Source organism: Calonectris borealis, chromosome 2, assembly GCF_964195595.1.
Source record: "Calonectris borealis chromosome 2, bCalBor7.hap1.2, whole genome shotgun sequence".
Classification (NCBI taxonomy): domain Eukaryota; kingdom Metazoa; phylum Chordata; class Aves; order Procellariiformes; family Procellariidae; genus Calonectris; species Calonectris borealis.
In genome coordinates, this window is record NC_134313.1 from 80,442,877 (window position 1) to 80,460,736 (window position 17,860).

The following is a 17,860-nucleotide window of genomic DNA, read 5'->3' on the forward strand; positions in this document are numbered from 1 at the left end:
TTTAGATCATTCTCCCTTTCCACTCGCCCAGGGCACTCAGAGACCAAAGAGACCAAGTCCATACTCGCTGCCAGACCGGCCGCAGGCTGATGCTGTCTGACAGTGCCAGCTGCTTCCGCAGGGACTGGCTGCAGCTCTGCCGTGCAGCACAGGCCGACGCTGCAGCCCAGAGAATGGCATCCTCGTAGCATGAAAGCAAGGGTGCGCTGCACGCCCTGGGAGGCGGCGTAAGGACAGACCGGGGGATTCGGGAGTAGCTTACTGGGGATGGGATGGGGCACTCTGGTAGCTTACTGGGGATGGGATGGGGCACTCTGGAGGGCAGAATGGTGCAGCCCCACCTGTGCTGTCTCTTGCTACCAGTGTATAAAGCAACCTTCTCCCTGGGTCACACCCAGGTTTTCACTGGGAAAGCAGTAGCTGGAGTGGTCCAAAACACGGCTGGGAAGTGAGCCAACAATTAAGCAATACGGATGACCACGGGTGCCGTGCGTAAGCTTACTTCCTGGACCTTTTTTATTTAGTGATATAGATGCAGTCTGAGTGGGTAAAAGGATGAGAGGAACTGTACAGAAGCTTTCTCTGGGAAGAGCAATGGGAAACAGGAGCCTGAGAGAGCTCCGTGAGAGCATCTGAGGCAGTCCTGGCCTCTTCTCGCTTCCTGAGCTTTGGAGCAAGAAAAGGGAAGCTTAAAATGACAGAAAGAATTTAAGTTCCAAATATGCCAGTCTATTTTATTTTCTTTCGTCTTACTGACATAATTAATGAAGTCCATTTCCTATTTGCATTTTGCCATCCCCGTATATTCATTAAGTATATTCATTTAGTGTAGCCCTCTGCAGCTCTTGGAAAACAGTATAGATCTTGCATTAGGCTGACCAAGGCATCACCACTCATGAATGTTTAAGGACAAGTCTTCATCATAGAGTGAAATTTTCCTACAGCCTTAAACACCTTAAAAGTAATATATAACTTGTAGTCATCACAGCTATATCCATCCTCAGGAGCGGAACTTTAAAATGTTAAGTCCTTTTATAAAACTGGCAGAAATAATTGTTTATTAATAGCTATTTTTCCTCTGTGTTTCATAATTATCTAGGACACATGCTTAAAATGCTAGTCTGTCATAGTAGTCGAAATAGACTGCTAGCCAGCTATGCTATTTCTTCTGCAATGCCTCAGCTCTCCATGATTTCTTTTATATTCTTTTCCTTTTGCTAAATTGAAGATCTTACGGGTATAGAAGAGCAAAGACTACAAAATATCCTAAAACTCTGTATGCCAGACATTTTTTCCAATCTTGTCTTACATTCTTGATAGTTTTTATAATACAATTCAGTATAATCATAAAAGTGGATGCACTCATTAGACATTACATTTTACTGATGTACTGTAATAAATTCTGAAATGCAATTATTTCTTTTCTGAAAAATAGTTTTCAAATATGGTATTCCAAAATTCCTTCTTTTATTGCCTGTTGTTTATTTCAAATAAATCTCTTTCGTTTTCAAGGTAAAGTGTTCTTACATGGCATAATATTTTGCAGTTTATGAAATCATTTTGCTGATGCAAATTTGCCAGTGACAAACTTAGTGACAGAAACCATTCTTTACTCTGATCTAATACCTACTCAAGTCCTTGAGAGCCTCGTCTGGAGTTTGCATCACCTATATTCACTGGATAGACACCTTGCATAGCAGTATATTGGGGGCAGGGGACGAGGATCAAAAATACCTTAATTCACTCAGAACATCTAGAGGTTTGGGCTATAGGGATCTATCAAAAGATGCAGAAGTTTGGATGGTTACTTAAAACTCTGAATCCAGAATTCCACATACACAAGAACAAAAGCAACTAGTTTGCTCTCAGCAGATTTTGCCAACCAGCAGGTATGGTATGTAAAGAAAACCCAATTATGATGGCTTACCCATTTCTCTCCAAACATTTGGACTGCCATTTATTTTTTTTCTCTGATCTAGTTTTGCATGAAGGGAGACTATCACAGGGTTTTCCCTGCAGACCTGGTCCTCTTTTTTTTTTTCTTTTTTTTTTTTTCTCCTCCGTAATCAAAGGAAACCAGAGTTCACTTTCATAATGATCCCCTTTCCCTTTCACCTTAAGGCTTGGTATGTCTGTTACTGAAATTCTTTCTCTGCCTCCAATATTTGTGTTCTGCTCCTTTCTTCGGTGAATGCTGTTTTTTGTGTGTTCATGTTCCCTGAAATTCATCCCTTTTCCACTTTCCCCTGGTTGAGACGTATTTCAGTTCTAAGCTCTTTCATTCTCTCTGGCTCACTATGTATTATAGTTTTCTGCAGCGTGAATGAAGCTGATGGTCCTGTCACACCTCTCCACAGCTGGGCACAGATGATCTGCTTGCAGGGGTGCCTTTCTTCCTTCCTAGCTCAGCCTCTCTGATTGGCACCCGACACGAGCAGGCTAGATGAGATATAAAAGAACAGGCTCTGTCCTCAGGAGCCTCCTAGTCTTTTCATAAATGGAAGGTGGACCTAGGGTAGGTAAGAAGAAAAAAAAAAAAAACACCACTTTCATGGGAAGTGCTGCCTGTGTCTACTATTTTAGATGGGTGAGGAAATGCTATGAAGGCGTTTTGTAATAACTTAGTCTGGTGTTGGAGAAAGGAGGTCAGCGGAGGCACCTCCATCTCGCATCAACTTACTGCTCTTCTACTCTATCATTGCCATCTGGGAGAAGATGTACAGCTTTGAAAGAAAAAACACAGCACAACTGCTCAAATTTTTCCTCTGGTAGCAGCTCCAGAAGATGCCTAAGGATGGGTTTCAAAACCAGCAGGCATTTCCCTCCTCTTTTAGGAGACTGGCAAACAGGATGATACACACAAAAGAACAGAACCAACCTTATGGGTGGCACAACCAAAGGAAAGTAATCATTCATCTTCTTGCAAAATAAGCAACAACGGTAGCATATGCTTTGCTTATTTTCAGTCAGATCTGAAAGCTAAAGACCAAACTGCACATCTCAAGAACACACTGGTTTTGTGTTACATAAAATATTATATAATAAGAAAAGCTTGCACTAGGCAATTACAAGGCTTTTCATTAAAAAACAGAAAAACGAAAGGATAACCCTGAATTATTATAGCCATTTCCATTAATCCCTAAAAGCAAAAGTGAAAGGATTAATTTTTTGTTCTTAGGTCATAATTTCTCTCCATATATCCAACTAGCAGCAAGAGTTATAATAAAAGTCCGCTAACAAACAGTAATAGGAATGGATTCAGAGCTGTATTAAGCCCCACTAACCAAACCACCTTTGTAAGAATTTTACTTTTACTGATACTTGTGAAGACTAAAAGTACCTGCTCTAGATTAATAAGCTTTTTATTAAGTAAAATGTTTTTAAGGAAGTGATCTCAGAAGAACTATTTTAAGAGTATCTATAACCAAATGCTTAGCACAGCAAGGGGAAAAAGTGATAATATTATGTCTACCAGCAGAGCAGAACAATCCAAACATTCCTATACTCTTCTCAGCTGGAAAGGTTTGTAATCTGTAGATTTTATTTTATTTTATTTTTTTCCTGTTTTGGGGCTACATCTAATATAAGATTACATTTTAATCATCTATGGTCTGCCCACTAATGAAGTGGCTTGACATTTAGAACAAAGTTTTTATTCATTTAACGTGTTCCAGTAGCATCTATCATTGTATGTCTAGGATAAAGAAAACAACTACAATGTATTTCAAGATAGTTGGAGACCCAAGCAATTGTAAGCAAAGGCACGTGGCAAATTATGAAACGAAATGTCCCAGTGTTTCTCCATGTGATGAAACAATCCCAAATTGATTAGGATTTCAATTTTTTCTTTAATTTGTTTTGCTCTTTTATTGGCTAAGTGTAGCAAATAGACATTATAGACTAAGATAAACTTTCACACTGAGGCATCAGATCAAACATTTACTGATTTGCGGAGATGAATTGAAAGGAGAAATACCTTTAGTAACTGTAAATGTTGGACTACAGAAAAAGTTTCTAAGTCTAAGCAGTGGAGATTTTTCCCCACCAATCTGGACCCACTGCAGCTTGTGGACTACAAATATAACTATTCCATTTACCTCTGTCCTCTAGAGCAAACGATGATGAATTCTGCCCCTGCTGCACTTTGCAGATCAACTCTAAAGCAAAGTCTAATTAGAAGTACACTATAACAGTCAACTCTGGATGATTTAAACTCCGTGTTATACTGAGAGCTTAAAGAGACTCAAATAAACAGCATACCAGCTGTAAATCAAGGTGCACTTTTTTTATTAATGAAAAATGTAATTTATTTGCTATCATTTAATAATGTCCAAAGCAGACTGCTAAGGCAGACTATTCTTTTTATGAAATACCACAAACGTAATTTTACAAGTCATAGCAACATGCTGCCCTTTACTGACCCGAGCAGTTGGCTGAAGCTCAAGGTCTTGCTGATTGCTTTGGTCAAGAGAAGAAATCAATGGAAGAGCTGTCTGCTTTAGACATAATCCTCAATGTGTGCTGTATTACCTCAAATCGTTTCTCTCAAGCACAGAAGTACTTGAACACAGACTCAGAGAGAAAGAGAAAGGAGAGTAGGTAGCAGAACAACACACCTTAAAGAGTAAGTTACTGGTAAGCAGCCTTTCTACCTTCTTTATTTGTTTGTGCATATATATATTCACATGAATAACTTCAAGCATTACTTTTTTCTCTACATGGGAAAAGAAAAGGCCAAAACATGACATCATGAGAGGGAGAGAAGGGTTCTCTGTTTCACATTTTCAGGTTTACTATCTTGCAGCCAGCTGCGCTGTTGGATGGGGACAGCGCTGGTTTGCAGCAGTTGTTAAGTCATCTGGGTGACCATGTTCCTCTTGATTGAGAATAGTGGCAGAATTACAGAGTACTGACGGGGTTGGCAAGAAAGGTGAGGACAACACGGAGTCTGTCTCTTCACTGTCAGCTGATAAATTCTTTGTGAGCGACCCAACCTGTAGAACTGTTGAACTATGGTGAATGCTCAGGTCATAGCACTCAGGTAGTCTGGTCCTTCAACGGCATCTTCTCATGGAGATGAGCAGAATCTCTGCATGGTGATGACTGTGGTCAAAACCTGCTCACTGCATTTGGGCCAGCTGCATTTACTGTTGTCTACAGGAGCACCAGGAAGATGGAAATAGGCTCCATAAGCAGAGCATTAATTTCTTTTTGTAGAAGAGGAGGGAAGTTCTGAGGTAAAAAAATTATACCTGGAGATCATATTCACAGATAATCAAGAGCTGTATAGATTACTGCTCTTAATGTTAAAAGACAGTAAGTTCAACAACTGCCTCCAGATATTTCTTTCCTCCACCACTGAAGAAGACGTGACTGTTTACACTCTAAAATTTTCCAAAATAGTAAAACTTTTTAGGAAGTGGGCAGATATCTGTAACATTTGGCCAACTGTTCTTTGTGCCATTAAAAATTGTCAAAACAGACGAAATTCAGGGGAGTCAAATCTCAAATACTACCAGCAGGTTGTCTCGTGGGTGAACAAACAGCATATTCAGAGACCCTCTAGGATGGCCCCACAGTAACTAGCTCCAATCAACAACAGGATTTGTGTGTTGGCAGTGTTGCTGTGTTGTCCATCTATCTTTTTGTATCAGTGTTTGCTCAAGATCTTTGTGCTTCACATACCGTGGGATCACTGAACTTTCCCTTTTCCTTTCAGTTATACTCTCACAGTATATTCTTCTATCTTACTTTTACACATATCCTGAATAATTCATATTTTTAACCAAGCTATCCCAATTCTTCATCACCCCAGATAATTGTGTGTTGAGTGCATCAAGAAAATGATAATACAGAAATGAAAGTTCACTGACTTCTCCATACTCTACTAAGGTTAAGTACCTGATCAGAATGATGCTCAGTAATATATGCTGAAAATAACTGCTAACTTACCTATTCAGCTGGTGCGGATTGCTTCCAGACCTACCAGGCCCCCAGTAGAAGGCAGGGCCTTAAATACCTGACTCTGGCTGAACCAGAATAAATGGGGAAGCTCAGATAGGCCATCAACTTAAATTTATTTTATTTGTGATATCTGTGATTCCAGAAGCTGAAATCACAGCATGGTATATGGGATCTCACCCCAGCCACATGACACATCAGCTCCATTTTCCCCTCCCACACTGTGTGACATGGTTCCTGCAATTACTGACCTTCTGACAATTAAGATTAGGAATACGTTTCTTCTGTGATGAAGGTTCAGAGCTTCCCATGTCAAGATCCTTTACTGCAAGTTACAGTGAACACTGACAGCAGACTGCCTAAGCATATGGGCATGTCCCTTTGGCCTGACTGGTGGCATTGAAAACCCCTGAATGCACTGAGAAGTGTGCTAGCCATTCAAATCAAACATGTCTCTATTGTGTAGCAATAACACATGAGGCAAGGTATCAGCTGCGTTTTAAAGTACTGCCAGCGTCCCCAGAGATGGTTTGAATTGGTCCAATGTGATTTGCAGAGTAGAAAATCTAAGTGAGAAAAAACATTGCACTCTGAGGGAAACATGGATGTAGAAGAAAAACTTACTTTAAATTGGAAACATTCACAGACACATGTGCATGCACATGCACCAGTTACCTACGGTAACTGTCAGCTACTGCCGCTGAACAGATATTGACTAGGAAGCTTCCATTCCAGTTGATGCCTCACTCTTCTTGCAGGATTATCTGTGTTACTTTCTCACTGAAAGCGCAAAATCTTCACTTCTATCCAAGCACTGAAAAACTAATGCAGTTTCTTGGCACTCAGTCACATATGAGCAGGCAAATTGACATAAAAGCAGATGACTCTCCAACTCAAGCAGATGAATCCCCAACTCTTAGCTACCCCAGAAGACATTCCTCCTCCCTTTCACTTAGGTAACTGGGCTGCTTCGAGCCTTTTATTGGATTTGCTTGAACTGGCTCCAATTACAAAATTCATCTTGTTCTTCCTCCCCAAAGATAAAAGCCACACTTTCCTGGCCACTTAATTGTAAACAGTTTTGAGGCAGAAGAATGAGCTCTAACGGAGAATGTATAGGTGCAGCTGAAGCTTTAAATAGACAAAAAGTAAATACAGTGAATCTGATTAAAGGAGTCGAGGGGAATTTTAGCGTGCCCTTTGGCATAAAACATATCCAGCTAAACTAAAAATTCGGTGTGAAGATTTTTTTCCCTTTGACAGAAGCACCCAGGTGTAGCACAGCAATTAGTTCCCATACCACGGCTGTGTGGACAAAAGGTGCCTGAACAGGGATATCTATACAATGAATTAATTTTTCCTTTCACATTTCTTTTGCACTGCTATAATTCTGTTATGTTCCATGCAGTCTGTTTTGTTAATTAATATTCTAAAATCAGCTGACCTTCAGAGAAGGTCACAAATTTCTCCAAGCTACCTCTGACGGCTTCTTTGTACAAGGAAAATACACCAAGCAAATACAGACAATTCAGCATTCAGATTATATGAGAACTGAAATATTCAAAGTAAAGTCTGTCACTTGCAGCTGACCTAATGTTCTGAAGCTAGAAGGATTTATATTTGTACTTAATTTCAAACATGAGAATAATCATAACATGACATATACTATGGGAATAGGGACTGATGGTTACTGTTGTGTCACGTAGCATGTGTTATGAATAATTTTTTTTTTCCACTGAGACAAGCATGGGCAAATTATAATATAAATAATTTCACATTTTATGTTAAATAATAATTTTCTTTTTAGAAGAATTTGCTTCTTTTTTGTAATATATAAAATGGCAACTGGCCCTGTTACATCGCAGGAATACCTATCTGTTTACAGCTCCTCCCAGCTGGAAATCCTCATCAGGTGATTAACATCCATGACACAGGAGTCATTGCTACAATACAATTTTATGATATGTTTTGCAGACTAGTCCCTATCCTTTACTAAAATAAGCACCAAAAATGTCAGTCTGCCACCTAAGCAGCTTGAAAGCACAACTTTTTCTGCTTGTCAAGGCTGGGACCTGCAGGGAAAGCCAGGAAAATTCAGTCCATTCTAAACTGTTTATTTTCTGCCTTAGGTTTTTGAAAGACTCAACAAAAGAATGCTCAAGGCAAGCTATTGCTCTTGGCTGACTCAGCTTTACCACGTAAGCGCACCTGAGAGATACAGTACAGCTCATACCTATGCCTTCAAACACAAATTAAATGTAGGAGTGCACATCTACAAACTGCAACTATATTAATTAAATGCCATAATACTTATACTAGTGAAATAAAAAAACGTATTATGCAAAGTAATTTTAAAATGAAATAAACAATACTCTAAAAACATTCAAAATCTCAGAACAGAATTTCAAGACTGTGAATATGGAGAATATGGGGTTAAAAAGAGATGAGTCTCATGGTCCATCAGCACTCACCATTCAACCACTTGGAGTTGTACTGGGCAGTGCGGAGAGGAGGAAGGGCCCCCAGACTGCGATAAATGGCAGGATCTCTTCCTGGAAAATCCATGGCTGTAGCAGCATATAATTCCCCACTGGAAGTAAGAAGAGCAGTGGAGTTGTGCTGAGGACTGTAAGGACAACGAGCCATGCCACTGATTTGATCATGTATCTCTGTCAAGTTACTTAACTGAAAAAGAGTGAGAAAAAGGGATTAAAATGACCTGGAAATTATCATTTCAGCCAAGCTGCATCAATCTGAGCAAAATCCTATCATAAACACCAGTTATCTACTTTGGTATTGTACAACAGTAATGAACTGACCTTTACATCATCTGAAACTGTCCCATATAGAAAGTTTTACTATAATGTCTGATCTTGTTTTTGCCACTTTGGTATGTAAAACATGCAAGTTAATCATTAGCCACCATGCCTAAAATGTTTTATATTAGAAGCAACTCAAAAATTAATTATCTCTACACAGATTGTTATTATGAAAAAGAAAAACAGATCTGATCGCCAGAATCAGCTAAGGTATTCACTGTAGCAAATGGTTAGACAATGAAAAAAAAAATCTATTATTTATTTTCTTGGTGTGTTTTAGGAAAGAATCTCACATGAAAAATGAGATTAAAAAAGGAGCTTTCCAGTTCAGCAGAACTATCTCTCTGATTTAGTAGCCCTAATACCTTCAGCCATAAACCACAGTATGATGTTAATATGTTATTTGAAAATAAAGGTACAATAGGTTTAAATATAATAAATGTGCCAAGGACTTGATACAGCTATTCTTTGTATTTAAACGCCTCTCCCCTCCTGAAATAAATAGCCAGCTTAGTCTAAACAGTGACATTTTGATTTTTATTATGACTATTATTGATCCTTAATGGACTCTCTTTCTCTGATACACATGAATTACAACTAGTTTTTTATCAGAACCAGAATGACAGATTTTCTCAACCAAGATTTCTCATTCTGACCAGTCAGAAATCACTAATACAGATACTCTCATCTTCTTCAGAACCACACATACACAGCATGCAGCTACCCAACTACATTTTATAACTAAACCAGTTGATGCCAACCAAACTTGACAGAGTGGCAGAAGTCTTAGAACTACCTAAGGTTCACGAAAATTGGCACATGAGATGAACTGAGCTGCTCATAGCTGTGCTCTCTCCCACAGCTGAGGAAAAGACTTCAAAAAGAGATAATCGGTTAACTCTCCTCTTTGGCCTGCCACCAGCCAAATCAGCCTTTTACACATCAGCTCACCCATCAATACGCAAATAGCCTGGACTCAACCACAGCCTGCTCCGCCTTTTATTCTGCTGGCTCAGAACAGGGACTCGAGCTTGCAGGACAAAACATTTAACTCATACCGTCCGGTTGGTGCAGATAGGAGTGAACGCGTTGGTTCCACAGGCGAAGAGATGGTTGCCTCCAACAAGAAGCACTCGAATGTAGTTCTGGCATTCCTCCTGCCATGCAGAAAAGAAAGACTACATTCAGTGACACTTCAAAGGATAGGGGAGGCTAATTATGATTTGCTTTCCATGGTTATGTGTCCACACAGAAAAATTTAGGGGAACAAGGCTTAAGCATACCTGATGTGTTAGCAATCATGATATACATAGATTTCCAAACTACAACACATGCATCTATCAATCTTTGTGAGATTATATCCTATCTTAATAGGATAACAATAAACCTCTTCAGTACTGAAGATTTCTTCTAAGTGTATATTTCAAAGGTTTAGCTAAACTCTGAATTGATAGATGCTGACTTAAATAATACACTGCTGTCTCAAGAGATCAGATGCTGTTTTCGAAGACAGATCAGGCCAAGGGAGAAAGTTGGGAGGAAAACAGGAGAAGGAACAGGTTGTCAGTAACACGAGTATGTTGAAACCAGTACAAATAAAATTCTTGAGATGTTCAGATGCAGATTTGTCACTACTAGTTTCATAATTTGCACAGTATTTTTTATTAGAAGCATCTAAGTTTCTGCTAATTTGAAGTTTCTCAAGAAATTTCATTACCTCAATACATAGATGCTTACCCCTGAGGAATAATTTTACATGTTTTTTACCCCATTAGGATGTGTGAAGGCTTTATGATGTCCATTTCTCTTATTTCAGAAGCTAGAAACCAACAGTAATTTCTGTTTATTCAGACAGAAAGCCTTTTTCTGCAATACTAAAAATCTCCCAGAACTGTATGTAGGAAAGATTCAAACACTCCTCTGCAAAAATCCATGTCCTTATCTAATAAAATGAACAAAATCAACAACATGCTTGGAGAAAATAAAGTTTCCGGGAACCTTCCATTTGAATGCTCTCTGGCATTCATTCACAAGATAGTCTCATGTAAAGCATTAAAAAAACTTGTGAAAATACAGCTACGCAATTCTCACAGATATTAAGTGGAATCATGTAGTAAATCCATGTAATAGTAACGGTGCAGAAGTCCCATTTTCTGGCCTACAGTTATATTAAATGTATTGCTTGTTTATCTTAAAAATAGACTCTCATCCTGGAAGACAAAAATATAATCCTGAATAAATTGAACAGGCACAAAATAGACTGCAAAGCAAGATGGGCAAAATACTTTAAAGACCTCTGAGAAAACTCTCAGAATTTATTATCTATACCTTTCCTCATTCAAAATAAAGTTTAAAAAAACCCACGACCCTCCCCGTCCTGCAAAATCTCAGAAAAAAAACACCTCTTTGAAAAAAATACCCTCCAAAACTACATTTGCATTAGTCTCTCATGAAAATGTAGCTTTTAAATACTTCTCTTTGAGCCTTTAAAGGTAAGTGTCAAACATCTTAGAATTAAGATTTGATTCCCATTGGGTAAAAATACAATGTTTTTATCTTGCACTTACAAAAACTGTCATCTTAATATTCTTTCAACCAAACAGAAGCTAATATGCAACCATATAACAGAGGTGGTCAGTGCAACAAGCCTTTTAAAAAGTAACTATTTCACTTCTGGGCCGTTTCCCTGTTGCAGGTTGTTTTAACTACACCGAAAAAAAAAAAAAAAGGCGGCAAGTCCTTCTTTTTTTTTTGTGGGAAGGGAGCTCAGGGAGTTTCATGGAATATAACACAGTAATTTATTCTTTAGGCTGTTTCCATCCTGCCCTTTGCAGCAAGCCATGGAATGTAAGTGTAGGAAAAATAAGTGGGTACTGACATTACAACCCATCCAACCTCTCCTCTTCATATTCCAGAGCTCCATGAAATAGTGCCATTGCCAAATTATTTGCACGCCTATCACCCACTCTTTCTGTTAAAACTAATGTTAATTTTTTAAACTCTGACATTCCTGGGATTCACAAGATTCTTCTCTTTAATGTTGCCAAGTCCTGTGCCAACTCCACAACAATCCATACTACAACAAGGCAAATAAGATATATCAATTTTTTGTTGGGTACATAGTACAACAAAATCAAAACTGAAAGAACAGCTTTTACAATTGGCTAATTCTTCTATGACAAATCCACAATAATAAAAAAAAAAATTAAAAGATTAGTCATGAATAAAACCATCCAAAAACATATTGAAAAAGGACTCCGTTATTTAGTCACTTTAATTGTTCAGAGTCGCTCTTCTAGCTCTGGAGTCAAGCTCAGCTGGTTCACTTTTTAGATGTGCAAAAAAGAGATGTGTGTTGTAGAAGTGGCATTGGTGAATGCAAAGGACTTCAAAACCAAAGGTTTTTTTAGTTTGGAGGGTGGTGGTAGGTTTGGTGGCCATCTTTTACGTAGTCTTATTCTCCATTTCACCTTGACCTCTATGCCATATACTTTCCTATTCTCCTATAAAAATATCTCTGAAAGGAAGAATTTCCTTTAGCAAGTACTTTCTACTTTTATATCAGCATACCTGAAACAAAATACACTAGAAACAATTCAGCAGCCAAGCAGGCTAGGTTGCTACTTAAGTTTAAGACCAACTTGACAGTTCAAGGGCAATCTGGCTGCATATGGTTATCTGTTTGCAGCAATGTTTCTTGTACAGGCTTACATTTTAAACACACCTTTATTTAATTTTTTAATACTTTTATTGAAAGATCAGATGTTTACACACACAGCCATTAGAATCTTAAATAAGCAAGGGATAAGAGACTTTACTTCTATTATGTATTTTTTTAATCTCTCTTTGGTTTACTGTATTTTTACTGTGTATATTTATATTTTTCCTTTATAACAGTCCCTACCACAAGTGCCAGTCTGAATGGCCAAATTTATTCTCTTAACCATGTGTGGTGTTTTAGACTTCTAAATGCTAACGCATGCTGGCCACAAGGACATCATTTTGTCTGGCTCACTCCCGGAGCCACTAGTTATTTTAAGCAACAGCTTAAATTAGTGGATAAATGTCTGAAGTCTCAGTAACAAACATCAGCCTTCAAAAGTCAAGTGTGCATTACACTGTCAAATGTGACAGATGTCCCTATATATTTTCTCCTTCAGCTCTTTTCCTTCGTTGGCTCCTAAAGCATAAACCTCAGAACAACTACTGCTAACAGCTAGAGGCAGCATAAACCTCAGAACAACAACTACTGCTAACAGCTAGAGGCAAAAATTCTGTGCAGCTTCTTTCTCAAGAACAACGAAAAAAAAGAGTTGTGTTTAACTGACCATTATCTCAAAACTACTAGAGTTGCTTCAGGGTTCAAAGCTAGCTTCTGGTTTCAAGGCACTCCATCAGCAAACTGACTTTTAGTTTTGCTGCCTGAACTCATTGCTCCCATGCTACCCTGTGGGCAGCAGAGTTTCAAGAGAAACCAGGATTTCAACGAACAACTTACCCACAGCCATCCTTGTAATCCTCATCTCTCCTTCGCCACAGTCTGGGCTGGCCTTGTATATTTTGTCTCCAATCTTTCCTGTCCCTTCCCTACAGTCACACATGTGTCTGCCCTGAAATCTGAAGTCGCCCTAAGAAATGTTACAGAAATGCAACTCCCAGCAACTCTCCGATTTGGGCTGGATCTATTTATACAACAAGCAAGCAAGCAGGCAATCTTTCTGATAACAGTAACTGGAATTGTGTCTCCCAAGGGATTTCCTCTGAAGAGGGACAATTCACTGTAGCGCTGGAGTGAATTCTTCCTGGTCTGATAATTCCCAGTTTTTCCAAGGGAAGGCTTTTGCGATTTGACTAGGAAGAAGATCAGGTGCTTTCCTCATCTGCATGCATAAGTCCTCCTTATACAGAGAATATAGACCTTTTTTTAGCCTTGGACATAAGGCAAGAAAAGACAAACATCATTATGCTATCCTTTCTTTGGCCTTAAATTTATCCTTTGATTTGAACCTTGATCACACCACTGAAAGCATAAGAGGCATGAAAAGTTCAAAAAGACAGTTGTCGTTCCAGCTGGGTAGGTTGCCTCAGTCAGTATTTCTGCATTCTCCAGCAACTCCTACATGAAGCTTTCAGGCCACAAAAAGAAGTGCACACCAAAAAGAAGTCCTATGGTAACAATAAGAAAAGAACTATTTCCTCTCAGGATTACCTTCGAACGTAATGAAATGTAAGGATTGTACTTCTCTTTCAGATTGTGAATGAGGAACAAGGCTATGGATACAAATGAAACACTAAATCTTTATCCAACTAACAACAATATTAAGAAACAATCTCAGAGGTTGTTATTAGAATAGTACATATACTATTTTACAGTGACAGCATAACTTCCAATCATCAGCTTCTTCAAAAGGATGTGATGAGCATGAATGAAAATCCACACATATGTACTACACTAAGGTCCATTTTTAAATGCATTTCACCAGTGTTGACTATTTCTCCTAGCAAAATTATTTAATAGCAACATATGCTTCTGCACTGTTGAATTGAACGTGGATTTTACACCACAAACAATATTGTAAACATAATATTCAAAAGTACACTACTATAGTCTCAAATTTACCATTACTTTCATCCATCATGTTAGATCACAGTTACTGCACTGTGACTTTCAGACAAGCTGAATATTATTCTCACAGTTTTAAACTTGGAAAACCACTGTAACACAGAGACATAAACTTTTAGTTTCACATTGCATTCCTACCATGATAGTTTGAACTGTATATGCATCTTGATCAACGCAACCTGTCATATTCCATTGTCACTTGAGCATGCTCTCTTACTTCAGAGTATTGTCATCTGAAAACTAAGGATGAAGGCTTGAGGGATGTATTACATGAAGAAGCGTAAATCTTCTAGGGAGAAATTACAACTTAGAAAATGAAACATTCGCTTAAAGTATGAGGTCCCAGAAGTTCTTTCTTTTCTCTCTACAAACCGACAAGATTGTAGATCAGAATGCTTGCTAGATGCTATTTCCGCCATTAAAGCCTTCACACATAACTTGAGTCACCAGAGTTTTTCTACTCAAGTTAAAAATCTTTAACTAAAATCTAAACCATTTCTTTTCTCTAGCTATTAATACCTTCTATATACCTAGCAAATCCTGCACCTTAATAGCTAGTGACCAGTAACTCTTAAATACGTTTCCCACATTGAGATGGAAAGAAAGGGAAAGGAGGACAAAGAAGGTAACACCATTCTTAATGCCTTTTCCCAGTACTGTAAACTCATTTCTACAGTGAAAGATGTTCCTCCATAAGGACAATCATCTTCCATGCATGAAGCTTTACACTGCACATTCACTAAACTTGCTTTTTTTCCCCAAGCAATTATGTCATATTTTTTTCTCCTCACAGTATAACACGGTCCTGCTTCTGAAGTGAGGCCATTCTTCCTCCTTAATCTCAAACAGAAATGGATAGGCCAACATTATTTTCCAGCACTTAGTAAAAAAAGCTGGAAATGAACTGTTTAATGGGAGAAGTTAAAAAGTCAGTGATTAGATGATTATGCAGAAGACGCTCCTCCTCTATTAGATGGTAGAAGCATTTGGAATACGTTTTTGAAGTTTGGGGGTTTTTTGAGTTTTGCACATTAGTAACGTATGTTGACATGTTCTACTGAACGTGCGTCTTGAAAGCAAGTGTGCTCGTCTGTAGTTATCGCTGTTGATGTGTTTTCTCTTCATGTTTTAACTCAATTCACTTTAATCATTAAGCAGTATAATAATTACAGACATAGATTGCATGCATTTCTAACTGCTTTTATAATTCATTTGATAACTAGCTTCAGCTTAGGACAGCCGCTAAAGAACACAGCATCTGTACAGGTTCCATGTTAGCATTGCACTTACCTGTGGTGAATAAAAAAAATCGTAGTTGGTCAGATAAGGAATTGGTTCTGAATACTAAAAATATATCAAGTCCCATGTCTAAAAAGTTAGTGAATTTCATACTATTTTCTTCATAGCGCCAGTAGATATGATATATAAATGTTCCTAAAATTGCATCTAATACACCGGGAAATAAATTGAGGATTTTACAAAGTAATTACACAGTTATTTGGGATTTACAGCACTGAAAATGAAGTGAGAATACAGCCCATTACATATGACATGTGTAGAGTCAAAACAGTAAATTGTTGGAAACTGAAGTTCTGGATCGTTTCAGAAAAGAATCACGTGACTGTACCTCTCACCCCAGACTCCCTGTATTGTTTTTTATTCCTTTGCTTATACATCAGTGTCAGACTTCTTTCCTACAACTCTCTTCAGAAAGGGAGGCAGTAAAAATGCATAAGGTAGAGATTTATGCACTGAATTATACCTGCTATTAACATACAAATTTTATTAAAGCAGAACAGCTGTTTCATGCTTACCTTTGATTTGCCTTTACTGTAACAGGCTCTTTTAGTAGCTTCATCACATTGCCATTCCACTGCCTGCAATCAACAGGAATTAGTTAGAAATGTAGGGAACACAAATATAAACCTCAGAGCTATCTAAGCCCATGCTTGAGATATGTGCTTCAGGCATACTGATGATTAGCTGTGGGTGATTCTATCCATAATCGCCTTACAAGCTTTTTTTCCTTAGAAATGTAGTTTTGCTGCTGATGGTTTTTCAGTGTCTTAATCCAAAGCGAAGCTGGCCATTCCCATGATTCACTGTACCTACCGCTACAGGAGAAGTAACTGCAGCCACATTTGATGCTATTTAGCCACTTTTGTATAAGTCGTATTAAGGTAAGCAGTTAGGAACACAGAGAAAGGCTGACCCTCTCTCCCCACCAGAGTTGGGCTGCATCAACACAGCACCTGAGGTCAGCTCTGCTGAGAGACCTTGCGCCGTAGGAAAATGTGCCCTGTTGCAGTTTTTGCAGTATTTATCTCAAGCATCAAATGGAAATTCTAGCTTCTCAAGGTATGACTGCAGCACTAATCAGAAGGAGTAAAACATCCATTCAGAGAAAGGAGCAATGGGCAGACACATACAAGACAAAAGTGAAATGGAGCACTGCAAAGCAGAAGCAATTTATCCTCATTTTTGAGCTGCCTCTCTGCTTCAACAGATTTATGCCAGGACTGTAACGCCTAGCCTGCGTTACTACAGTTTCATTGCATGAGTTAACTCCAATTATTTCCATATTTAACATTCAACAGCTATGACTTACAAACTCTATTGTTCAGTGGAGCAGGTCATATGCTTGGTGTTTATGTCCCAATACATGTACATATTTGAATGCCTGTATATGCTGTGTAGTCAGAGTGCGTTTTAAATCACTCTGCATTCTTTCACCTCGACAGTGCACATCCATGTGTTCTTTAGACAAAAATGCCACAAAGCACTATACGTTTTATCAGGAAGAACTGAGATTTCTAAACTAACCACTGCTGCTTAATTATTGAAAGTGCAGCTTTTTCATTTTTATTTACCAGGAAATAATGAAAGACCATTCATTCAGATTTAAGATAGGTAATTTTTTGTACCTGTCTTTTAATGGAGACTATATTAACAGCAAGTAGACTCTATAATTAATAAAAATAATAGGGTGAAAGCTATTTAAACTAAAGGGGAAAATGCTTTCAGAGTATACTACGCAGTACTATTTGATTTGTGTTTCAACAAGCCCAAGAACGAGCTTTTTCATTTCAGGGGGTAAAAAAGACTTATAAAAACTAATGCCATTACTTCTCTTTCTCCACCCCAAACCTTCCCATTTACAGTGTTTGCTTTTGCAGATGAACAACTACAGCATATTGGGGAATATACTGAAAACTTCTGGAAGAATCCACTTGTGAATGACCCTAGCGTTTATGACAAACTGTATCTAGTAGCATGAAAGAAATCTCATACTGAGTTAGATAAAAAAGCAGCAATGTGTTAGACAAAAAAGCAGCAATGACTTCACTCTTTTGACTCTGTAATACAAGAAGCTATCTACGTCCATAACCGAGATGACAGTACAAAAGACTGCTCTTGGATAACCGACTTAAGTTCCTAATCCATCCATTAGGACACC

At 38.3% G+C, this 17,860-nt stretch overlaps 1 protein-coding gene across 2 annotated transcripts in view; it reads right to left on the bottom strand.

The window, feature by feature from the left end:
- The window catches only part of SEMA5A (semaphorin 5A), a 352,567-nt gene that overhangs the window by 144,047 nt on the left and 190,660 nt on the right, over positions 1–17,860 (bottom strand). For both annotated transcript variants that reach the window (XM_075142440.1, XM_075142441.1), the window contains 3 exons: positions 16,218–16,280; positions 9,839–9,937; positions 8,433–8,646 (listed from right to left, as the gene is read on the bottom strand). In XM_075142440.1, coding sequence (XP_074998541.1) covers positions 8,433–8,646; positions 9,839–9,937; positions 16,218–16,280 — 376 coding nt within the window. The remainder of the gene's footprint in view (positions 1–8,432; positions 8,647–9,838; positions 9,938–16,217; positions 16,281–17,860) is intronic.